The following is a 26,301-nucleotide window of genomic DNA, read 5'->3' on the forward strand; positions in this document are numbered from 1 at the left end:
ATAGTGGTAAGTAACCCTTTGTCAGGAGAAAAATATCACAGTGATACTGATAACCCTATGGGTGATGGCAGGCTAGCTCATCATCTCTGTGTAGCCTAGCTAATGCTGTATACATTCTACATCCCCTTAAAGCAGAGGCATTGGAAAAGTCATGTGGAGATGAACAGCCCAGTGTGCTCTCGCAGTACAGCCAGCCTGTCTACTGCACTACACTCTGCTGAGTATGAAAGCACCCAGATGATTTATGGTTAATATGAGCATTGGGCCAGAGAGCTTAAACTCTCTGCTAATCCTACCAGCTATAGACCATTGAGGATCAGAGAGAGGAGGAGAGATGGAGAGAGACAGTGGGGGGGGGGGGGATAAGGAAATAGAGAGAGGGGGTAGTGGAAGAGAAAGAGAGAAAATAGTGAGAAATAATTTAAAAGAGAGAGAGTAGGGGAGAGGGAAAGGGAACGTGAGAGGATAGAGGAAAAGAAAGAGAGAGACAGAAGATAAAAAATGTGTAAGAGAGAGCATGAGAAAGAGAGAGTGAGAGGGGGAGCGAGAGTATCTAACAGCATGTTAGAGAGGGAAGGGAGAGGCAAAAGAGAGAGTAATAATATTAGAGGGAGAGTGAGAGAGCACAGAGGGGAGGGGAGGAGAGAGGGAGGGAGGGGCGGGGCAGTGGAATGCCCAGGGTCATGTGACTGTTTACTCTAGCCTGGGCACAGAAGTTTAAAGGAGTGCTGCACCAGCCCTGCCTCTGACGGGCTTCTACACAGATACATTTAGGTTTCAGAGACAGGACACACAGAGACACCCGGACAGAGAGAGAGAGAGAGAGAGAGACAGACACAGAGAGAGGCATGGCACAGAGAGTCACCCACAGCCACAGCCTGTTCCCTCCTGGCCAGTCTGGGAGGCCCAGGGACGTGCTGGTCAAGTCAGGTAAGACCCATGCAAAGCCAGACTCCACTCTGTCACTATGGCAGAACAGCAGGGCTGACAGAGGAATCAGCAGAAGCCAGATTTTGCAGGACAGTGTTTTCTATGTTATAGACTTTGTTTATTTAGGGGAAAGGGAAATTGTGCAAGTACAGAGAAGGTAGTGAGATCTGTACAGTATGTTGATAATACAACATGGTTTCGCAAGGACAGTGGGATGTATTATTGAGGTTAGCTGGTGGGAACTTTGTAGATACTATATAGATGTTGTTGTCGATTTCTATTTATGGGTGAGAACGTGTTTCAGACAAATCTAAGAGTATTCATTGGCAGTGCCTAGAACAGACAAACATGGAGCGAAAAAATATACTCGAAGTTGTGACATAAAAAGCATTAGATCAGTTTCACAGAAAATCACTTGTGGACAGCTAGCTTATATCTATGACTGATGCATTGGCACAGCAGCACAGATTGTCATGTTAACAGTTTGGGAACGATGTGCTGGACACACCAAGGTGCCACAAAGCTCTCTGACTTCACATGGCAAGATGCTGACAGCATAGCATTTGTAATCACTTAATTTGATTATTTTCTAATCCGTAATCCTTGAATAAAGTGTTAAAAAAAAAAAAAAAATTAAACTTTGTTTAACCAGGTAGGCCAGTTTAGAACAAGTTCTCATTTACAACTGCGACCTGGCCAAAATAAAGCAAACCAGTGTGACAAAAACAACAGCACAGAGTTACACATAAACAAACGTATAGTCGATAACAGAAAAAGCTATGTACAGTGTGTGCAAATGTAGAAGATTAGGGAGGTAAGGCAATAAATAGGCCATTGAGGCGAAATAATTACAATTTAGAATTAACACTGGAGTGATAGACGTGCAGATGATGATGTGCAAGTAGAGATACTGGGGTGCAACAGAGAAAAAATAAATGACAATATGGAGATGAGGTAGTTGGGTGGGCTATTTACAGATGGGCTGTGTACAGGTGCAATGATATGTAAGCTGCTCTGACAGCTGATGCTTAGTTAGTGAGGGAGATATAAGTCTCCAGCTTCAGTGATTTTTGCAATTCGTTCCAGTCATTGGCAGCAGAGAACTGGAAGGAAAGGTGGCCAAATGAGGAGTTGGCTTTGGGGATGCTGTTTATTTCAGATAGATTAATTCAGATAATGTCCAAGCAGAATTTTCATGTTTTGTACCCTTGAGAGTCTTGGGACATTAACATGTGCTCTGGGCAGAAAATCCTTACGTCCAATGTCCGTCATTTGGACAGTGCAGGGCCTCCTATGTGCACTTTAAACTGATCAATGGTTGCTCTGTTGTCATATATTGCTCAAACTGTATGAGACTTCCACCTTTCGCAACCTATTTTTCTGTGATTTCACTTGCAGTATCTGGATGTCTTGTTTGTTTAAGTAGAATAACACTGGGTTCACCTCTGTGGTATAATGGCTGAGTTGTGATCAAGTCAAATAAACTGTACTGCCTGCCGGGCATGTTATCAGAGGGTGTGTGACCGACTGCCCTGCATGAGTATGGAAACAGTAACATACTCTACTTAAACATACACACCATGTACTTGGGTCCATTATTCAAGCAGAATATGCATACCGTTCTGTCTGTATCACTAATTCATCTAGTGACTCTGAGTGAATAATTTGCTTAATTCAACTCTACAGTCACAATTCTAAGTAGTGTACTGTATGATTCTGATGGCCTGTCTGGTTAGGCTTAACATCCGTCTTCCTTGGCTGCTGCTGATACGAGGTTAGACCCCTGCCTTTTTTAATGATAATGACTTCATGGAGCCTCAGTCTGAATTTCATGGTGTGTCGTCAATCTGTATTCACAGTGTATTCTGGGAAAACAACTCTCCCACCCTGCCCCGTGGGAGCCGGCGTTGCCACGACGACAACCAGTGTTCTGTTTGTATACAATCTGAGAACTCTTTCGCTCTGATTTTTCCTCCCAAGGTGCGTAGCGTCAGAACGAATAAATTCCCTACCCAAGCCATCTGCATACACTTCCTAGAATAACAGGGAAGTAAATCTCACTGAAAAACATTAGAATGTGCCTTGGTTGAAAATCATAAGGAAATAATTGATTGACAGGCCAAGCCATTTCACCTTAATTTCCCAAAGTAATATATAATCAAACAATGTGTAGCCTGCTTTCACTGCAATAACCACTTCCTCAGGATAACATAACTTAATAGTGGCAAAGAAAGCATTTAAAAGAACAAACAGCGACTCAAACTACATTGCCATAAAATGGTTTGCTGTAGATTGTGGGAGGATGGGGACTGAAAGGGCTCATGTTTCTCTAGCCACTGTAGCCTGAGCCTGCTCTCCTGCTACAGACACCAAGAGGAAAATATTATTTCCCATGCTCTTCAAGGGTTATCAGAGAACACTCTAAACGCATTGTCCCAATGCAACTGGATGATGGACTCAGGGCACAGAGGTACAATTAACTTACCCAGGGTACATTGAGATGACATCTAGCTTGGTCTAAATGTCAAATCAATACCACCACAGTCAGGATTATATGACTGAAGAGCTACTGAATTCACCTACGTGTCCGTCTCCCACGTGACACTCTGTATCTCTCTCTTGATCTTTCGAGAGAGTCTTGTCTATTTTACACACACACAGTACATACACAGTACACCCATAGAGAGCAATTCCTCTCACTGTATGAGTGGTTGTGTAGAGATGTGTAGAGATCCAGCAGAGAATTGGAGTACAGTAAGCTTCTTTAGAAATCGCTACTGCTTTAGAAACAGCCAGAGGTGGGACCAAGTCATTATTACTCGAGTCAGAAGCAAGTCTCAAGTCACAAGGTCCGAGTCTCAAGTTGAGTCCCAGGTGGTGAAGGTAGGAAACAACACCTCCACTTTGCTGAATCTCAACACAGGGGCCCCACAAGGGTGCGTCCTCAGCCCCGTCCTATACTCCCTGTTCACCCATGACTGCGTGGCCATGCATGCCTCCAACTCAATCATCAAGTTTGCAGACAACATAACAGTAGTAGGCTTGATTACCAACAATGACGAGACAGCCTACAGAGAGGAGGTGAGGTCCGTGGGAGTGTGGTGCCAGGAAAATAACCTGTCACTCAATGTCGACAAAACAAAGGAGCTGATCGTGGACTTCAGGAAACAGCAGAGGGAGCACGCCCCTGCCCACATCGACGTGACCGCAGTGGAGCAGGTGGAAAGTTTCAAGTTCCTTGACGTACACATCACTGAAGGTCTGAAATGATCCACCCACACAGACAGTGTGGTGAAGAAGGTGCAACAGTGCCTCTTCAACTTCAGGAGGCCGAAGAAATTTGGCTTGGCACCTAAAACCCTTACAAACTTTTACAGATGCATAATTGAGAGCATCCTGTCGGGCTGTATCACCGCCAGGTATGGCAACTGCACCACCCGCAACCGCAGGGCTGTTCAGAGGGTGGTGCGGTCTGTCCAACGCATCACCGGGGGCAAACTACCTGCCCTCCAGGACACCTACAGCACCCGATGTCACAGGAAGGCCAAAAAGATAATCAAGGAAAACAATCACCCGAGCCACTGCCTGTTCACCCCGCTATCATCCAGAAAGTGAGGTCAGTACAGGAGCAAAGCTGGGACCGAGAAACTGAAAAACAGCTTCTATCTCAAGGCCATCAGACTATTAAAAAGCCATCAGTACGCAGCTTCCACCCGGTTACGTAACGCTGCACCTTAGAGGCTGCTGCCCCATATACATAGACTTGAAATCATTGGCCAATTTAATAATGGAACACTAGCCACTTTAATAATGTTTACATATTTTTGTTTTACTCATCTCATATGTATATACTGTATTCTATTCTATTGTATTTTAGTCTATACCACTCCGAACATATTTATATTTTCGTTAATTCCATTCTTTTACTTTTGGATTGTGTGTACTGTTGTGAATTGTTAGATATTACTACACTGTTGGAGCTAGAAACATAAGCATTTCTTTACACCCGCAATAACATCTGCTAAACATGTGTATGTGACATATAAAATTTGATTTTGATTTGAAGTAGAATGGGTCAAGTCTCGAGTCAAGTCCAAGTCGTGAATTCTAAGAGCAAGTCCAGTCACACGTTTTCAAGTCTTAGATCAAGTTAAAAAAAATCTGTACATACAACGACTTGTTCAACTACAAATCTTTGTCTAGTTATTGAGGCTACCAGATAGCCCTGTTCATTCTTTTGTCTACAACGAATTTTGATTTGCCTATGTAGTTGTAAAATAGGGATCTTGTAGCAGTCGAAAGGGCATAAAATCAGCAGAAGGCAAGGCAGGTTGACATGTTCAGAGTGTAGAATTATTTACAAGTCTTGGTGATCCAATGGTGTTAGCGCCATTTCATACAAAATATACAAGTAGATTTACCAAATATACACGGGCAATAGCCCAAACTATATAGCCTCTGTATCAGGCTTAACGTGTCCTATCTGAACAAACACAGGTAGGGGGCTTGACTGTACAGCCTCCCCATGAGAAACCAAATTGAATCTGTCTAACAGGAGCTCAAACAGGTAGGCCTGCATAATATAAGCACTTGGCCCACAATAGACCATACAATAAAATAAAATAAAATAAAAAATAAAATCACATTTTATTTGTCACATGCACCTTATACAACAGGTATAGCCTTCACCTTACAGTGAAATGCTTTCATACAAGCCCTTAACCAATAATGCAGAAAAAACAAGTGTAAAAAAGTTTTTACAAAATAAACTGAAGTAAAAAAGAAAATAGAAGAATAACAAATAATTGTAAGAGCAACATAATTGAGGTAATATGTACATGTAGGTAGAGGAAAAGTGACTGTGCATAGATAATAAACAGAGAGTAGCAGCAGAGTAAAAATGCAAATAGTCCGGGTAGCCATTTGGTTAGCTGTTCAGTAGCCTTAAGGCTTGGGGGTAGAAGCTGTTAAGAAGCCTTTTGAACCTTGACTTCGTGTTCCGGTACCGCTTGCCATGTGGTAGCAGAGAGAACAGTCTATGACTAGGGTGGCTGGAGTCTTTGGAAATGTTTAGGGCCTTCTTCTGACACCGCCTGGTATAGAGGTCCTGGATGGCAGGAAGCTTGGCCCCAGTGATATACTGGGCCATACGCTCTACCCTCTGTAGTGCCTTGCGGTCAGAGGCCGAGCAGTTGCCATACCAGGCGGTGATGCAACCAGTCAGGATGGTCTCGATGGTGCAGGTGTATAACTTTTTGAGGATCTGAGGACCCAAATAGTTTCAGTCTCCTGAAGGGCAATAGGTGTTGTCGTCCCCTCTTCATGACTGTCTTGGTGTGTTGGTGATGTGGACACCAAGGAACTTGAAGCTCTCAACTTGCTCCATTACAGCCTCGTCGATGAGAATGGGGGCATGCTCGGCCATCCTTTTCCTGTAGTCTTGATCAGGTTGAGAGAGAGGTTGTTATCCTGGCACCACACTGCCATGTCTCTGACTTCCTCCCTATAGGCTGTCTCATCATTGTCGGTGATCAGGCCTACCACTGTTGTATCATTGGCAAACTTAATGATGGTGTCGGAGTCGTGCTTGGCCATGCAGTCATGGGTGAACAGGGAGTACATGAGGTGACTGATCACGCACCCTTGAGGGGCCCCTGTGTTGAGGATCAGCATGGCAGATGTGTTGTTACCTACCCTTAACACCTGGGGGTGGCCCATCAGGAAGTTCAGGATCCAGTTGCAGAGGGAGGTGTTTAGTCCCGGGGTCCTTAGCTTAGTGATGAGCTTTGAGGGAACAATGGTGTTGAACGCTGAGCTGTAGTCAATGAAGAGCATTATCACATAGGTGTTCCTTTTGTCCAGGTGGGAAAGGGCAATGTGGAGTGCAATAGAGATTGTGTCATCTGTGGATCTGTTTGGGTTGTAAGCAAATTGGAGGGGGTGGGAAAATGGTGGTGATGTGAGCCATGACCAGCCTTTCAAAGCACTTCATGACTACATACGTTAGTGCTACGGGTCGATAGTCATTTAGGCAGGCTACCTTGTCCTTTGGCACAGGGACTATGGTGGTCTGCTTGAAACATGTTGGTATTAAATACTCATTCAGGGACAGGTTGAAAATGTCAGTGAAGACACTTGCCAGTTGGTCAGCATATGCTCAGAGTGCACGTCCTGGTAATCTACCTAGCACTGTGGCCTTGTGAGTGTTGACCTGTTTAAAGGTCTTACTCACATCGGCTACAGAGAGCATAATCACACAGTCGTCTGGAACAGCTGGTGCACTCATGCATGCTTCAGCGTTGCTTGACTCGATGCAAGCAAAAAAGTCCTTTAGCTTGTCTGGTAGGCTCGTGTCACTGGGCAGCTCACTGTGCATCCCTTTGTAGTCCGTAATAGTTTCCAAGCCCTGCCACATCTGACGAGCGTCGGAGCCGGTGTAGTAGGATTCAATCTTAGTCCTGTATTGACAATTTGGCTGTTTGATGGTTCGTTGGAGGGATTCCTTATAAGCATCCAGGTTAGAGTCTCGCACCTTGAAAGCGGCAGCTCTACCCTTTAGCTCAGTGGGGATGTTGCTTGTTATCCATGGCTTCTGGTTGGGGTATGTACTGTGGGGATGGCGTCATCGATGCACTTATTGATGAAGCCTGTGACTGATGTGGTGTACTCCTAAAGGTCATCGGAAAAATCTGTGCCTGCAAAACAGTCCTGTAGTTTAGCATCTGCGTCATCTGACCACTTATGTATTGAGCGAGTCACTGGTACTTCCTGCTTTAGTGTTTGCTAGTAAGCAGGAATCAGGAGGATAGAGTTATGGGCAAAAAAATTACAAATGGAGGGCAAGGGAGAGCTTTGTACGTGTCTCTGTGTGTGGAGTTAAGGTGGTCTAGAGTTTTTTTTTCCTCTGGTTGCACAAAAATATAGATGAAAACAATCTTGGTAAATAGTGTGGTCTACAGCTTATCATGAGATACTCATCTGAGCAAAACCACGAGACTTCATTAATATTAGATATCGTGCACCAGCTGTTATTGACAAATAGACACAGACCACCACCCTTCATCTTACCGGAGGCAGCTGTTCTATCTTGCCGATGCATGGAAAACCCAGCCAGCCGTATGTTATCCATGTCGTCGTTCAGCAACGACTCGGTGAAACATAAGATATTACAGTTTTTAATGTCCTGTTGGTAGGATAGTCTTGATCGGAGCTCATCCAGTTTATTATCCAATGATTGCACGTTGGCTAATAGGACTGATGGTAGAAGCGGGTTACACACTCGCCGACAGCCTCCTGACCTACGACCCCTATATCCCTGTCTCTTCTTCATGGGGATTTGGGTCTTGTCCAGTGTCTGAAGTAAATCCTTTGCGTCCGACTCGTTAAAGAAAAAATCTTCGTACCAGTATGAGGTGAGTAATCGCTGTTAAGGATAGGGGGCAGCATTTTCACTTTTGGATGAATTGGTGCCCATAGTGAACTGCCTCCTACTCTGTCCCAGATGATAATATATGCATATTATTATTACTATTGGATAGAAAACACTCTGAAGTTTCTAAAACTGTTTGAATTATGTCTGTGAGTATAACAGAACTCATATGGCAGGCAAACTTCCAAACAGGAAGTGAGAATTCTGAGAAGGGTCGATGTGAAAGTCATCGCCTATTCAATTCCCTGTAATATATGGATATGTTTGCACTTCCTACGCCTTCCACTAGATTTCAACAGTCTGTAGAACGTGGAATGAAGCATCTAGTGTGATGTGGGGCCGGATGGCAGCTATTTGAGTCAGTGGTCTGGCAGAATGCTAGTTCCTGGTCACGCGCGCTAGTCATGGAATGACCATGTGTGCCATTACTTATACAGACATGAAGAAATGCTCCGGTTGAAACGTTATTGGATATATATGATAACAACATCCTGAAGATTGATTCTCTACTAAGTTTGACCAGTTTATTCGACTTGTAATATAACTTTTTGAAGTTTTCGTCCGACGTTTGCCTGCATCTGCTCCAGCGTTTGGACACGTGTACTACACATGCTAGCAAAAGTTGCGAATTGGACATAAGTAATGGACATTATCGAACAAAACAACGATTTATTGTGGAACTAGGATTCCTGGCATTCAATTCTGATGAAGATAATCAAAGGTAAGGGAATATTTATGATGTAATTTCATATTTCTGTTGACTCCAACATGGCGGAGACATTTTGTTAAATCTGAGCGCCGTCTCAGATTATTGCATGGTGTGCTTTTTACTAAAGTTTAAAAAAAAATTGACACAGCGGTTGCATTAAGAACAAGTGTATCTTTAATTATATGTAAAACATGTATCATTCATCAAAGTTTATGATGAGTATTTCTGTTATTTGACGTGGCTCTCTGTAATTACTCCGGATATTTTGGAGGCATTTCTGAACATGGCGCCAATGTAAACCTAGATTTGTGGATATAAATATGCACATTATCGAACAAAACATAAATTTATTGTGTAAAATGATGTCCTATGAGTGTCATCTGATGAAGATTATCAAAGGTTAGTGATTCATTTTATCTCTATTTCTGCTTTTGTGTGACTATCGTTGGCTGGGAAAAATGGCTATGTGTTTTTTGGGATATGGTGGTGATCTAACATAAATATATGTTGTGTTTTCGCTGTAAAACATTTTAAAAATCGGACACGATGGGTAGATTAACAAGATGTTTATCTTTCATTTGCTGTATTGGACTTGTTAATGTGCGAAAGTTACATATTTCTAAAAAATATTTTTGAATTCCGCGCGCTGCCTTTTCAGAGGAATGTTGGGGGGGGTTCCGCTAGCGGAACGTGTGTCCTTGAAAGGTTTTAAGATATCCAGTATCTCTTTTTGGTCATAGGAGACGGTGGCAGAAACATTATGTACAAAATGAGTTACGAATAACGCGAAAAGACACGAACAATAGCACAATTGGTTAGGAGCCCATAAAACGGCAGCCATCTCCTCTGGTGCCATTATATCAATTACAACCAATAAACTGGTTCTACAATGTAAAAGGCAATTTACAGATCCTTTGTTACATTGGTATGTTCTTCTTAATCACACTTAATGATTATTAATGATACTTCAACACCATGCATACATGGAACAATCAGTTTCTCTTAGTCAACATTCTGACTGCAAAGCATGGAGCGCAGGCCACGTAGCCTATTTCTATACCCACTGAGGTGCATGCGCTCCTATTACCACAACCATGAATGACAAGCGGCATAGGACACAGACACATGGAACTCCGATATTACCCGGAAAATATGAACAAAGGAAACCATACATTGAGTTAAATAAACATAGCTTCTACCTCATGAGTCTTGTGAACGTTCATGTGCACAATAAACGTTGCGCCCACTCAGTGGGTAAGAAATGGTTGGCTAAATTAAAATGTATTGTTGGTCTATCAAACATGAAACATAAATGTCTACGTGTTGCAATGCAAGGCACAGGAATGGAATGATGAAACGCTAGAAATGATTGTAGTATTAGATGGAATATAGGTTTATCACATAGGGCCGATGCAAACGTGTGAAAGCAAGAACACACATTTCAACAAGAGAAAAATAGCACTCCCCATTGGCGGGAGTTTGGAGTGTGCAAGTGAAGAGCCGTGATGATGTGCCTATGATGTGTCTTCGCCACAGTAATAATTCATTTTAAACAAATTCCAAATGCAAGCTTCATAAGTACAAAAAAATTTATAATACCAGTAGGCCTATATTAGTAATTGTTGCCACATTGCTGATGAGCTTGCAAAGTAAACAGTTAATATTCTTGAATACCAAACCATTTTTGGAGCTGCAAATGTATTTATTATGGGACTAGCCAATCTGTTGCAGGTTTTTTTGCAAGGGCGATGCTGCGGCTACTGTCTCTGGCTGCATGTAGAGTAATCCAACTAGACTCTGTGCCACAAAATGAGTGACAAAACATTACAAAACCTGGCCAGATAAGTTCAAGTCATCAGTCTCAAGTCAATGTCGAGTCCTGAGTCTTGAGGCTCCGAGTCCAAGTAAAGTCTCATGTTATTTTATTTTCATCAAATTTGTGACTTGTGGACTGGTGTCCACAACTCTGGAAACTGCTCCCTCCATTTACCACCAAGGCTCACTATAGAAGGCATCTGTGATTACAGCGAGTCTGCATTGCTGGACCCGCACTCATAAAAAACAATGACTCTGGTTTTCTCTTTCTGTATGTCTCTCTTTGTATTACTTTCCATGTATCCCTCCCTCCTTTCCTGTGTTGCTCACTTACTTTCTATTAATTTGTTTATCCCACATCTCTCTCCCTACTGTATTTCCCTCTCTCTCATTTTAATACTTCTGTTATCTCCAGCTCTTTCTGTACTGCTCTCTTTCTTTTGAATACTATATCTCTCATCTTCTCCTTCTCTCTATTGTTTTCTCTCTTTCTATTACTTTCTATCTTTCCCTCTCGGTGAATTGCATTTTACCTGTGCTCTCCCTCTCATCTCTGTAGACTGACAGGCCCACTCTGTTCAGTGATTAATAATGCCCTTATAATCCTCAGACAAACTGGACCTCCTGGGTCATATACTTCTGCTGTTGTTCCTTACAAGTTACTGCAGGTTACTGCACTGTACACAGCTAAAATGCAAGACTGGCACGGTACTTGTCATCCTGCTGTTAGTGGCATTCTGTCCAAATGAGAATGAGGTAGATGAACAAAATGGCCCTAACTAGCATTTCAAACAATGGCCTGAATTCAATGACCTGTATTTCCACAGCAACCCAAGAGACACATTTATTTCTCCATCTAAAATGAGTTGATGTATGTCTTACTGTTTTCAATGCCCAACATCATCTCCTGTTGGTCCCAGTCCATCAACATCCTGTCACTAGCCCTGATTGGGAAATACTGAGACAAGACAACCACAGCTCATTTAATTTTCTGAAATATTAAGTAGCAGAGATGGTGTCTACTTGCACTTGCGAAAGAGAGTCATTGTTCTGAGCGATCCTACTTGCGTATGACACCTGATCTCTCTCCAGAAACAGTCTGGCACGGATCAGGTGCCTCTTAATCTGTCTGTTCTGATGGAGAAAAAAAATATGTGGGAAAAACAAAGGGCTGGGACATTAGGTACAGACAGTATAAACCCACGTCTTTGCTTTATGTACACTATATACAGTACCAGTCAAAAGTTTAAACACTTCTAATTCAAGGGTTTTTCGTTATTTTTACTACTATTCTACATTGTAGAATAATAGTGAAGACATCAAAAGTATGAAATAACACATATGGAATCACGTAGGTACCAAAAAACTGTTAAACACATCAAAATATATTTTATATTTGAGCTTGTTCAACGTAGCCACCCTTTGCCTTGAAGACAGCTTTGCACACTTGGCATTCTCTCAACCAGCTTCATGAGGTAGTCACCTAGAATGCATTTCAATTAACAGGTGTGCCTTCTTCAAAGTCAATTTGTGGAATTTCTTTCCTTCTTAATGCGTTTGAGCCAATCAGTTGTGTTGTGACAAGGTAGGTGTGGTATACAGAAGATAGCCCTATTTGGTAAAATACCAAGTCCATATTATGCCAAGAACAGCTCAAATAAGCAAAGAAAAACGACAGTCTATCATTACTTTACGACATGAAAGTCAGTCAATTCCGAAAATGTCAAGAACTTTGAAAGTTTCTTCAAGCACAGTTGCAAAAACCACCAAGAGCTATGATGAAACTGGCTCTCATGAGGACCGCCACAGGAAAGGAAGACCCAGAGTTACCTCTGCTGCAGAGGATAAGTTCATTAGAGTTAACTGCATCTCAGATTGAAGTCCAAATAAATGATTCACAGAGTTCAAGTAACAGACACATCTCAACAACAACTGTTCAGAGGAGATTGCGTGAATCATGCCTTCATGGTTCAATTGCTGAAAAGAAACCACTACTAAAGGACACCAATAATAAGAAAAGACTTGCTTGGGCCAAGAAACATGGACTTTAGACCAGTGTAAATCTATCCTTTGGTCTGATCAGTCCAAATTTGAGATTTTTGGTTCCAACCGCGTGTCTTTTTGGTTCAAACAACCGTGTCTTTGGGAGACGTAGAGTAGGTGAACAGATAATGTCCGAATGTGTGGTTCCCACCGTGAAGCATGGAGGAAGAGGTGTAATGGTGTGGGGGTGCTTTGCTGGTGACACTGTCTGTGATTTATTTAGAATTCAAGGCACACTTAACCAGAATGGCTACCACAGCATCGATACGCCATCCCATCTGGTTTGCTCTTAGTGGAACTATCATTTGTTTTTCAACAGGACAATGACCCACCACACCTCCAGGCTGTGTAAGGGCTATTTGACCAAGAAGGAGAGTAATGGAGTGCTGCATCAGATGACCTGGCCTCCACAATCACCCGACCTCAACCCAATTGAGATGGTTTGGGATGAGTTGGACCGCAGAGTGAAGGAAAAGCAGCCAACAAGGGCTTAGCATTGGTGGGAACTCCTTCAAGACTGTTGGAAATGCATTCCATGTGAAGCTGGTTGAGAGAATGCCAGATTGTGCAAAGCTGTCATCAAGGCAAGGGGTGGCTACTTTGAACAATCTCAAATATAAAGTATATTTTATTTGTTTACCACTTATTTGGTTACTCCGCGATTTCGTATGTTATTTCATAGTGTTGATGTCTTCACTATTATTCTACAGTGTAGAAAATAGAAAAATAAAGAAAAACCCTTGAATAAATACGGGGGTCAAAAATTTTGACTGGTACTGTATATACAAAAGTATGTGGACACCCATTCAAATGAGTGGATTCGGCTATTTCAGCCACACCCATTGCTGACAGGTGTATAAAATTGAGCACACAGCCATGCAATCTCCACAGGAAAACATTAGCATAAGAATGGCCTTACTGAAGAGCTCAGTAACTTTCAACTTGGCACCGTCATAAGATGCAACCTTTTCAACAAGTCACTTCTTCAAATGTTGGCCCTGCTAGAGCTGCCCCAGTCAACTGTAAGTGCTGTTATTGTGAAGAGGAAACGTCTAGGAGCAACACTGGCTCAGCCGCGAAGTGGTAGGCCACACAACCTCCCAGAACGGGACTGCCAAGTGCTGAAGCACTTAGCGCGTAAAAATCGTCTGTCCTCGGTTGCAACACTCACTACCGAGTTCCAAACTGCCTCTGGAAGCATTGTCAGCACAAGAACTGTTCGTCGGGAGCTTCATGAAATGGGTTTCCATGGCCGAGCAGCCGCACACAAGCCTAAGATCATCATGCGCAATGCCGAGCATTGCCTGGAGTGGTGTGAAGCTCACCACCATTGGACTCTGGAGCAGTGGAAACGCGTTCTCTGGAGTGATGAATCACACTTCACCATCTGGCAGTCCGACGGACGAATCTGGGTTTGGCGGATGCCAGGAGAACGCTACCTGCCCCAATGCATAGTGCCAAAAGTAAAGTTTAGTGGAGGAGGAATAATGGTCTGGGGCTGTTTTTCATGTTTTTGGCTAGGCCCCTTAGATCCAGTGAAGGAAAGTCTTAATGCTGCAACGTACAACAACATTCTAGACGATTCTGTGCTTTGTGTCAACAGTTTGGGGTAGGCCTTTTCCTGTTTCAGTATCACAATGCCCCCGTGTACAAAGTGAGATCCATATAGAAATGGTTTGTCGAGATTGGTGTGGAAGAACTTGACTGGCCTGCACAGAGCCCTGACTTCAACCCCATCGAACACCTTTGCGATGAATTGGAACGCTGACTGCAAGCCAGGCCTAATCACCCAACATCAGTGACTGACCTCACTAATGCTGTTGTGGCTGAATGGAAGCAAGTCCCCGCAACAATGTTCAAACATCTAGTGGAAAGCCTTCCCAGAAGAGTGGAGGCTGTTATAGCAGCAAACTCTATATTAATGCCTATGATTTTGGAATGAGATGTTCGACAAGCAGGTGATTACATACGTTTGGTAATTGAGTGTATCTGTGTATGTTCTGATGGGACCATTTACATCCTAACATTGGAACCAACATTCTATGAATGATTCTATAACTTCCATTGAGAGCACTGGGGAGTGACTAAATCCCATGCACTTCCCATGTCACTTAGGAATGAGTTATAGTCACCCCATCTTTATTAATTAATTAAAAATAAAAAAGAAAGTCAAAGCTCGGTGAACCTGGCATTCCCTCTGGGGTTTGCTTGTGTGTACAGTCGTGACCAAACGTTTTGAGAATGACACAAATATTATTTTCCACAAAGTTTGCTGCTTCAGTGTCTTTAGATATTTTTGTCAGATGTTACTATGGAATACTGAAATAAAATTACAAGAATTTCATAAGTATCAAAGGCTTTTACTGACAATTACATGAAGTTAATGCAAAGAGTCAGTATTTGCAGTGGTGACCCTTCTTTTTCAATAATTCTGCAATCCGCCCTGGCATGCTGTAAATGAACTTCTGGGCCACATCCTGACTGATGGCAGCCCATTCTTGCATAATCAATGCTTGGAGTTTGTCAGAATTGGTGGGTTTTTGTTTGTCCACCCGCCTCTTGAGGATTGACCACAAGTTCTCAATGGGATTAAGGTCTGGGGAGTTTCCTGGCCATGGACCCAAAATAGCGATGTTTTGTTCCCCGAGCCACTTAGTTATCACTTTTGCCTTATGGCAAGTGGCTCCATCATGCTGCCAAAGGCATTGTTCATCACCAAACTGTTCCTGGATGGTTGGGAGAAGTTGCTCTCGGAGGATGTGTTGGTACCATTCTTTATTCATGGCTGTGTTCTTAGACAAAATTGTGAGTGAGCCCACTGCCTTGGCTGAGAAGCAACCCCACACATGAATGGTCTCAGGATGCTTTACTGTTGGCATGACACAGGACTGATGGTTGCGCTCACCTTGTCTTCTCCGGACAAACTTTTTTCCGGATGCCCCAAACAATCGGAAAGGGGATTCATCAGAGAAAATGACTTTACCCCAGTCCACAGAAGTCCAATCCCTGTACCTTTTGCAGAATATCAGTCTGTCCCTGATGTTTTTCCTGGAGAGAAGTGGCTTCTTTGCTGCCCTTCTTGACACCAGGCCATCCTCCAAAAGTCTTAACCTCACTGTGCATGCAGATGCACTCACACCTGCCTGCTGCCATTCCTGAGCAAGCTCTGTACTGGTGGTGCCCCGATCCCGCAGCTGAATCAACTTTAGGAGACGGTCCTGGCGCTTGCTGGACTTTTTTTGGCGCCCTGAAGCCTTCTTCAAGACAATTGAACCGCTCTCCTTGAAGTTCTTGATGATCCGATAAATGGTTGATTTAGGTGCAATCTTACTGGCAGCAATATCCTTGCTTGTGAAGCCCTTTTTGTGCAAAGCAATGATGACGGCACGTGTTTCCTTGCAGGCAACCATGGTTGACAGAGGAAGAACAATGATTCCAAGCACCACCCTCCTTTTGAAGCTTCCAGTCTGTTATTCGAACTCAATCCGCATGACAGAGTGATCTCCAACATTGTCCTCGTCAACACTCACACCTGTGTTAACGAGAGAATCACTGACATGATGTCAGCAGGTCCTTCTGTGGCAGGGCTGAAATGCAGTGGAAATGTTTTTGGGGGATACAGCTCATTTGCAAGGCAAATAGGGATGTTGCAATTAATTGCAATTTATCTGATCACTCTTCATAACATTCTGGAGTATATGCAAATTGCCATCATACAAACTGAGGCAGCAAACTTTGTGAAAATTAATATTTGTGTCATTCTCAAATCTTTTGGCCACGACTGTTTGTTTAACAGTTAGCGAAGAGGGTGTAAACTAACGTTTCAGCATCTCAACCCACAGCTCCAAAGAGCCCAAACAGAGCCAAGTGCCTTGCAGATCACCTGCCGTTGCTCAGCTGTTGCTAGTGTGTCAATGAGCAGGAATATTTTCCCATCTCATGTTCTGTGGATGCAGCTGCTATTGCCCCTTTATGGAAATGTGGAACCTATGGCCACCTTCCTGTTTCCCTCGCTCAAGCCTCAATTGCTAGTATATTATTACCCTGTTTCCTTTCACAATCACTAACACTGGTATCTTTCTCTGTTCATTCATCCTGTCCCACCATCTCTTCTACTCTCTGTCCTACAGCATCGGCCTATGCGAACCTGCAGTGGGAGCAGCAGCCCAGGCAGGATGGGAGCCACCCACCTCAGGACTACCCTCACAGGGACCAGCCCCCAGTGGCTGGCTACATCCCCCAGCCCAATTACATGGAGGGAGATCATGATCTCATCAAGCCCAAAAGGCTCCTCAATCCAGTGAAAGCCTCCAAAAGCCACCAGGACCTCCAACGAGAGCTGCTAATGAGCCAGAAAAGGTACAACTCCCACCCAACAGAGTCCCATACAAAATCTTGTATGGAACAGCTGACTGAGGTTATTATCCAGCAATCTAGCTATCAGTGTTTTTCAGCTCTTCTGTGTGTACATCTGTGTGTACACACAGGTCAACCTGACAAGGCATTCAGCATTCTAAGCCAAGCCCTCTGTAATGTTTTGCATCACTAATACTCATTTTGTATGAGAGGATGGATTTCCCTACAGTAATGCCCCATTACAGATCAATATGATGACATTAAAGGCACATACCCATATCAAGGCATTACAAAAATAAAGAGATCCAGGATTACTCATAATCACTATATGTACCTAAACATGTACGGATTTACATAAAAGGAGAAGTACATTCTAAAACATAGACATCATTAGTCACGAAAGGTCAGATGAAAACTGATCGTAATGCTACAATGGTGTAATCCCACTTCTCAATTATATAAGCCAAAGGTACTTTATTGTAACAACATAACAAACAGAAAGGATTGGGTTTAAAAAGGGTCATAATGATTGAAACAAAGTGTAACAGCATAGGCAACATTCCCATTTCCCCTCTCTCCCTCTCCTGACTAGAACCCCATAAACTGCCCCTCCAAACGGCTTTCTGAAAGGGGTCTTGGAGATCCACTCACAACATATGCTAGTAACTACACTTAAAAGTTCCCAAAATATTTAGTTCCCAGGAAGCAGGATATTTTCAACATGCCAGGTTGGGTACACTCTTATAAAAAAGGGTTCCAAAAGGGTTATTCAGATAACCCTTTTTGTTTCAAGGTAGAACCCGTTTTGCTTCCATGTAGAACCCTATAACCAAAAAGGGTTCTTCAAAGGCTTCTCCTATGGGGACAGTCGAATAACCCTTTAAGGTTCTAGATAGCACCTTTTTCTCTAAAAGAGTTTGGGGGAGATGGATGTTAATCCCCCCACCCACTATTTAAAGGGTCTCAAATAGGAATTCTAAATGACTACAGAGAATCAGCTGTGTTTGGATCTTGGGATGAAAAATATGAAACGATTTTTGCTTGAAAAACAAAAAAATCGACAATAGTTCTGTTTGCTCATCTTGAGACGCAGTAGCCAGTATACACTTCCTCAAAATAGTCAGAATTAATAAAAAAATAACTAAAGAAATCTGTCATTAATTTGGACGTTATTGCAGAGGAGATCATGGTCGCGCAATTTGACATCTAAGGTGTTTGTTGCAGTAATTCTCTAGTGAAATTTGCATAAAAATGAGTCGTCTATCATTGTATGACAACAAACACTTCATTGAAGAATCCCTAATGTTGACCAATGACTGAGCAAGGACAATTTTTGTGTGCACGAACAGCCAAAAAAACCTTGTCGAAGACCAAAACGAGCAAAAACGTCACAAAATGTTGTCATAATATGCACGAACTTGCCTTAAGGCATATAAAATAGAAACTAACCAAACAGAGCAGTGTTTTCTTTCCATTGAAACCTGTCGTCTGTCTCTCTCTTTCTCTCAACATTCAGATCTCTTTAATTAGCAGGCCAATTAGAAGCCAGTTGACAACCCACCAAGATACTGTCCCAATCGCTGAATTGTTGGGAACTGGGCAAATCCCCATGGCTCAAGCACTCCAACCATCCTTGAGGGGACAGTGGGAACTCAAACCTTTAAGAGAGTGGGCAACAGAGGGCCTTTTATGCCCCTACAGCCCTGCTGTTTTCTAGTGTTACTCTTGTTTGTTTTATTATGCAGTTGGATTTGTATTTATAGTCATGGTATTCAGTGATCATAAACATGAATCCAAACCTTTTACAACATGCAAGAAGAATACAATTAAATAATGCCATAGAATGGCCCGGAAACCCCATTCCCAGGAAGATAGAATGCAGTACATAATGGTGAAATGCCTCCTCTATCTGCTCTTCCCTTTCTGTAATCAATCTACAGTATGTTAATACATTTTCATGGTGTATCTGAACTTGATTACACTGTAGTTAGTCAGTTAATCAATCAGGTGCTAAATAGGTTATAAGAACAACATCATCATACAGGAGAGCCAGACCAATCATTTATAGCCCACAAGTCTAGTAATACATAATTCACTCCAAAATAAATCTGTTAAAACTTCTTAGGGCTGCAATCCCGTTAACGGGATCGATATGACAACAGCCAGTGAAAGTGCAGGGTGCCAAATTCAAACAACAGAAATCTCATAATTAAAATTCCTCAAGCATACAAGTATTTCACACCATTTTAAAGATACACTTCTTGTTAATCCCACCACAGTGTCCGATTTCAAAAAGGCTTTACAGCGAAAGCACCGCAAATCACAGAAAAACACAGCCATTTTTCCAGCCAAAGACAGGATTAACAAAAAGCAGAAATAGAGATCAAATTAATCACTAACCTTTGATGATCTTCATCAGATGACACTCATAGGACTTCATGTTACAAATCAAATCAAATCAAATGTATTTATATAGCCCTTCTTGCATCAGCTGATATCTCAAAGTGGTGTACAGAAACCCAGCCTAAAACCCCAAACAGCAAGCAATGCAGGTGTAGAAGCACGGTGGCTAGGAAAAACTCCCTAGAAAGGTCAAAACCTAGGAAGAAACCTAGAGAGGAACCAGGCTATGAGGGGTGGCCAGTCCTCTTCTGGCTGTGCCGGGTGGAGATTATAACAGAACATGGCCAAGATGTTCAAATGTTCATAAATGACCAGCATGGTCAAATAATAATAATCACAGTGGTTGTCGAGGGTGCAGCAAGTCAGCACCTCAGGAGTAAATGTCAGTTGGCTTTTCATAGCTGATCATTAAGAGTATCTCTACCACTCCTGCTGTCTCTAGAGAGTTGAAAACAGCAGGTCTGGGACAGGTAGCACGTCCGGTGAACAGGTCAGGGTTCCATAGCCGCAGGCAGAACAGTTGAAACTGGAGCAGCAGCATGGCCAGGTTGGACTGGGGAAAGCAAGGAGTCATCATGCCAGGTAGTCCTGAGGCATGGTCCTAGGGCTCAGGTCCTCCGAGAGAGAGAAAGAAAGAGAGAAAGAAAGAGAGAATTAGAGAGAGCATACTTAAATTCACACAGGACACCGGATAAGACAGGAGAAGTACTCCAGATATAACAAACTGACCCTAGCCCCCCGACATATAAACTACTGCAGCATAAATACTGGAGGCTGAGACAGGAGGGGTCAGGAGACACTGTGGCCCCATCCGATGATACCCCCGGACAGGGCCAAACAGGAAGGATATAACCCCACCCACTTTGCCAAAGCACAGCCCCCACACCACTACAAGGATATCTTCAACCACCAACTTACCATCCTGAGACAAGGCCGAGTATAGCCCACAAAGATCTCCGCCACGGCACAACCCAAGGGGGGGCGCCAACCCAGATAGGAAGATTACGTACATATATTACACAATACATATATGTTTTGTTCGATAAAGTTCATATTTATATCCAAAAACCTCAGTTTACATTGGCGCCATGTTCAGAAATGCCTCCAAAACATCCGGAGAAATTGCAGAGAGCCACATCAAATAACAGAAATTCTAATCATAAATTTTGATGAAAGATACATGTTTTACATAGAAATAAAGATACACTTGTTCTTAATGCAACCGCTGTGTCAGATTTCAAAAAAGCTTTACGGCAAAAGCACAATATTCAATAATCTGAGAACAGCGTTCAGCCACAAAAGGAAGCCATACAGTTACCCGCCAAATTGTGAAGTCAACAAAAGTTATAAATAGCATTATAAATCTTCACTTACCTTTGCTGATCTTCGTCAGAATGCACTCTCAGGACTCCCACTTCCACAAGAAATGTTTGTTTTGTTCGGTAATGTCCATCATTTATGTCCAAATAGCTTTTTTTGTTAGCGTGTTTGGTAAACTAATCCAAAGTCAGGAAGCGCGTTCACTAAAAGCAGACGAAATGTCAAAAAGTTCCGTAACAGTCAGTAGAAACATGTCAAACGATGTATTGAATCAATCTTTAGCATGTTTTTAACATAAATCTTCAACAAAGTTCCAACCGGAGAATTCCATTGTCTTCAGAAGTGCGATGGAACAGAGCTCCCTCTCATGTGAATGCGCATGGTCAGAGCATGGTCAGCTCATGATAGACCTTACTCATTCCCGTCTCCTTCGGCCCCACTTCACAGTAGAAGCATCAGACAAGGTTCTAAAGACTGTTGACATATAGTGGAAGCCGTAGGAAGTGCAAACTGACCCATATCCCACTGTGTATTCGATAGGCGATGAGTTGAAGACCTACAAACCTCAGATTTCCCACTTCCTGGTTGGATTTTTTTCTCAGATTTTGCCTGCCGTATGAGTTCTGTTATACTCACATACATCATTCAAACAGTTTTAGAAACTTCAGTGTGTTTTCTATCCAATAATAATAATAATACGCATATATTAGCATCTGGGCCTGAGGAGCAGGCAGTTTACTCTGGGCATCTCTGGGCACCTTTTCATCCAAGCTACTCAATACTGCCCCTGCAGCCATAAGAAGTTAATGAAAGGACATGCATGTCTCACCTGCAGCCTCTATTCTAGTAATATGACCATTACTAAATATGTCCACCTTCCAGTGTTGATATGACAGAGAGAGGAAAAACCAGTGCACTAAACCTGATTCCATATATGTCCTTGGGGTTATGTAAGGTTATCTTTCACTGAGCCTGCTTTGGTGCTTCTGTCAATGTTCATCTAGAACAAACAGACACCACATCGAGGGGCCCATTTGGCCGTGATCAGCAGATTATTATATTTCCCTTGAGATGCACACACATGCATTAGCGTCTGCTTTTCTACAGGCAGGCAGGCAGGCAGATATTCAGAGGTAAGCTGGCATGGCACCATGCTTTCAATTAAGCATTTATCTGCAGGGCTTGGGTTGGCACTGCTACTGGTGCTAAGAGGGGTATGGCTGTGAGAGTCAAAGCCCAGAAGAGGCAATCTGTGTTGGGCACCATGACAGAGAGAGCCCTAACAACGCTGGGAGATAAGCCACATCACTGAGGTGGGGGTGCAGGAATTAGGTCATCAAACTGAACAGTCTCTCTCTCTAACTGATTGGTCTCCACTCTCTTTTCTCTGATTGCTTTTTCTCTCCTCCTCTCATTCGCTCTCTCGCTGTAGATAAGGCTTTTTGTATCATTGAGTGGCATTGATGGCTGGGAGATCTGAGGGTGCGGATGGAAGAGAAAAGAGGGACTAAAAAGCATTGACAACAACACACAGAGAGAGAAAACATGTTTGGGTTCAAATGTCACTCCAGTTCACAATGCTGTGTAGCTAGGAAGGAAACAGGAGCCTATCTATGGATTTATAAGCAGTGAGGAGGTATAGAGGAGTCAGTGGTCCCAGGGTCATGCGTATAGACAACAGAAACCAGAAAGTAATATAGTGGGCTCAGATATCAGCCCTTTTAATGTGCTATTCTTGTCCTGTGGTTGGCAAGCGAACTATACCTTCCATAGATTTCTTGCGGAAAATAGATTGTAGTCAACACTGGTAGTGTGTTCCTTTCATAAACAGGCTGCATCGACACAGCAGTCTAGTAGTGTGTGCGTGAGAGTGTGCGTGTGCGTGTGTGCGTTTAGATACTACTGCACTGTTGGAGCTAGCATTTCGCTACGCCCGCAATAACATCTGCTAAATATGTGTATGTGACCAATAAAATGTGATTTGATTTTTATTTGTTTTGTGTGCAGAGAAGCGGGTGAATGCTGATGAACACAGAATCACTCTATTTTAATCACCTCCATGTTTGTTTGTGTACACCTCTCCGACTCATTCGATGAGCACAGACCAAATTAATGAAAACACTAATCACACCTCCCATAGCAGCCCTCCCTCTATCTGCCACGTAATACAAACCTGTGACTGCACCTCCCTAAGGAAGAAGAAGGCACTACATTGATTTAATTAGCCGTCTCACAGAGGAGAACTGAGAGGAGGATTGCCAAGAGACCCACTGTTTTGATTTACATTTGGTTGAGTTGTCAACTAACATGAGTTCAAAGTGAAATCAACCAAAATGTCACCATGTCATTGGATTTAGGTTCAAAGTTAAATCCACCTTAAAGTTGGATTTAGGTGGATTTTTGCAAATCCAATAAGTTTTTCACATTGATTCAACGTAATAATGTATCATTTTTGGGGGTGAAATGACGTGGAAACAACATTGATTCAACCAGTTTTTGCCCAGTGGCGAGTTCAACACCTATCTTATCCTGAGTGTAATAGCGTGTCACTCTGAAGTTAGCTGATGTGAGATATCAAGGGTAGATATTGAATGTATTCTTTATCAGTTTAAGAGGCCACGTGCAGTGATTGAATAAATTCAAAGTATATTAACAATTGAGAAGGATGTTTTTTTTACCATCCTGATGGAACAAAAGTCCCACCACCAAGCCTCAGCAGTGTGCTTCCTGTTGGCTTTTTCTATCTAATTTGAAAAGAGGCTGCCAATATGAATGGATTGGCATCACCATAGAGATTCAGAGACACACACAGAAACACAGCTCGTGGATCACCAGTCCCTAGCCCGTTCATGTTAGGACTACAGGAACCTTTATCAGCAGGAACATTTGCTTTAGGCTACTTCTATGCAATTGTTGTTTGCTAAACTGCAACATAATCCTTTCACATTTGGTTATTTTTGTCAAATTATTATAATAGAATCATGAAGAAATCAATGGGTGAGGACAGGATATCAGATGACAGAGCAAAATCAGAACTTAGCATTTAGCATGATAAGAGGGACCTCTGCTGGAGACAAGATGAAAACATTGAAGTTAAATTCAAATGCTTATGACCTTAGTAAATACCTTCTCTCCCTCCGGCTCATAGGGATGGTGTTGTTGGTGTGGAGTCTAAGCCGGAGCTGCAGCGCGTGTTAGAGGCCAGGAAGAGGGAAAAAATTATAAAGCAAAGGAAGGAAGAAGATGAGGCCAGAAAGAAGATCTCTCCTCTGGAACAAGAGCTCCTCAAGAGGAAGGAGAAGCTAGAAGAGGTAGGAATCATCAATCGGTCAATACAATTATATTAATATAGAACATTTTACAAAGGCATCAGTCACAAATTGTTTGAATAAACTCCCTTTTGTTTCTGATTCAATTGGAGAAGGAGCAGGAAAAACAAGAGGAGACAGTGAAAGCCCCAGAGTTTGTCAAGGTCAAGGAGAACTTGAGACGGACGTCCTTTCACAGTAATGGAGAGAAAGAGGTGTAGAGACAAACCGGTCCAGGTATACAATTTAGTTGGAATCTGCTGGAGTTTGCACACGTGTGTATTATAAGTGTGAATGGACAAAGAACTGCTGTGTTGTGTTGCTCTGACTGCACAACTCAGACAACAGCAAGGAACTTCTACCTGTTACAAGGACTGGTCGACAAGCCATGACACAATGCCTTCACAATCCTACTCAGAGCAGAGACACAGAGAGAGAGAGACAGAGAAGGAAGGTTGACTCTGCATTGGACTAGTGTTACAGTCAGTAGCATAGGCCAAACTATAGCTGTGACATCTCAATCCAGAGAAACTGGCATGAGTGTGAGGGTCAAAGAGGGGAGCAGCTATTCACTAGTGGACATAGTGTTCCGTATTGCAATGACTCTAGAAATAAAGCCATGGTGGGTGTTCTTCTACAGTGTGTCAGAGCAGTGGTTACTTTTCATTTTAAGCTGTGTATATCCAAGAGTCATTCTCTAGGATACAGTATAAGAAGCACACTGTACCTGCACATACAATCAATACAGATTGTTAACAGGAAACAATCCAATTAACTTCATGGCACACTCATAATCTTCTCATGCAATTTAAGGTCACGCATCTCAATGTGAAATCTCTCACAGAGAAAGTTCCTATCCCTAACAGTGCCTTCCTAGTTGCATGTCATCCTAATCAAAAAGTTAAAAACAAGAAAAGCTATCATTATGAAACTGTATACTATCAATCATTTAATGTCACCTGGGCATCATATAGAGTACTGTATGTAGGTGAATGTGAGTGTTGGTGTGATGTTGAAGAGACACAAGAGGCACAGATATTTATATTACCTCCAACCACATCTCACCTTTTTTTGTAACATTTACATGTTTTGGAAAGTTATATTTATGTTTTGTGCTAAAGGTGTGACGCAAGGTAGATATTCTCACATTTGTAATTCTATCACAGCTCTTTTTAAATAGTATTATGTAGCGATACACAATTAAATGCAATCAGTTGAATAATTTTATTTAAATAAGGCACTTTAGAAAATGAAATTATGTATCTGAATATGTATTTTAGTGATCAATTATGAATTAGTCATTTTTTAAATCCTGTCTTTTTAAAATCCAATGATTAAGTTTGAATTTGTTTTTATCCTGATTGCGTATATTTGTATTTTTGTGTTTTTTTGCACCACATATTGTTCTCTGCCTTTACTGACTACTGAAGCCACTTACAATGTTTAATGGTATAAAACTGTACATGTTATAAACATGAAGACATTACTTCTCATTTATTTTCAGTCTTTTCATTGCATAAAAGTATGACTCTATTAATGTATGATTATTTCAATAGCTTTTACAATAGCACAATGATTGTTATGAATAACAATAAAACTTCAAATTACTACATATCTGAGAAGGGAGGTACAAAGAGCTTAAGTAAGATTGCTTTTCTTTCTAAGAAAATAAATAAAGGACAAACACTGCATTGATAGTATTACTGTGACCATTCATTTGGATGGAGAATGTCTAGACTCATTGGTAGTTTTTTGAATGCTGTTGAAGAAGAGATTAATATTTGGTGAGCTACATTAGAGAGAGAAACACACCACTGATCCAGCCTTCTACCATCATGGCTGAAAGTTCTAGAAAACAAAGTTCCATCAGTAAGTTTGCAACAGCGTATCGAGTTTAATGTCCCTATTGGGTCCATTTAGGCAGAGCCAGGAAGCTGTCTCTTGTGCCAAACAACCAGAACACAAGGCACTCACTACAGTGCCACTTC

General features: G+C 42.2%; 1 protein-coding gene across 2 annotated transcripts; it reads left to right on the forward strand.

Moving 5' to 3' along the window:
• The first annotated feature begins 695 nt into the window (after positions 1 to 695).
• Positions 696 to 25,806, forward strand: LOC139535654 (protein FAM107B-like). Of its 2 annotated transcripts, none has more exons than XM_071335283.1 (4): positions 696 to 930; positions 17,057 to 17,285; positions 24,154 to 24,316; positions 24,427 to 25,806. In XM_071335283.1, exons 1-4 carry the CDS (start codon positions 849 to 851, stop codon positions 24,532 to 24,534), a joined length of 582 nt encoding a protein of 193 aa, XP_071191384.1. In that variant the 5' UTR covers positions 696 to 848; the 3' UTR covers positions 24,535 to 25,806. The 2 variants fall into 2 exon arrangements, with proteins under 2 accessions (XP_071191384.1, XP_071191385.1); XM_071335284.1 differs by having other exon boundaries at positions 24,430 to 25,806.
• The last annotated feature ends 495 nt before the right edge of the window (positions 25,807 to 26,301 follow it).

This window comes from Salvelinus alpinus, chromosome 12 (genome assembly GCF_045679555.1).
Source record: "Salvelinus alpinus chromosome 12, SLU_Salpinus.1, whole genome shotgun sequence".
Taxonomy (NCBI): Eukaryota; Metazoa; Chordata; class Actinopteri; order Salmoniformes; family Salmonidae; genus Salvelinus; species Salvelinus alpinus.

Excerpts from the sequence above, each read along its gene's own strand:
- LOC139535654 (XM_071335283.1), top strand. The coding sequence starts at position 849 with ATGGCACAGAGAGTCACCCACAGCCACAGCCTGTTCCCTCCTGGCCAG. Across the intron at positions 17,286-24,153 it reads CTGCTAATGAGCCAGAAAAG|GGATGGTGTTGTTGGTGTGG; the intron begins GTACAACTCCCA and ends TCCGGCTCATAG. Across the intron at positions 24,317-24,426 it reads GGAAGGAGAAGCTAGAAGAG|AAGGAGCAGGAAAAACAAGA; the intron begins GTAGGAATCATC and ends ATTCAATTGGAG.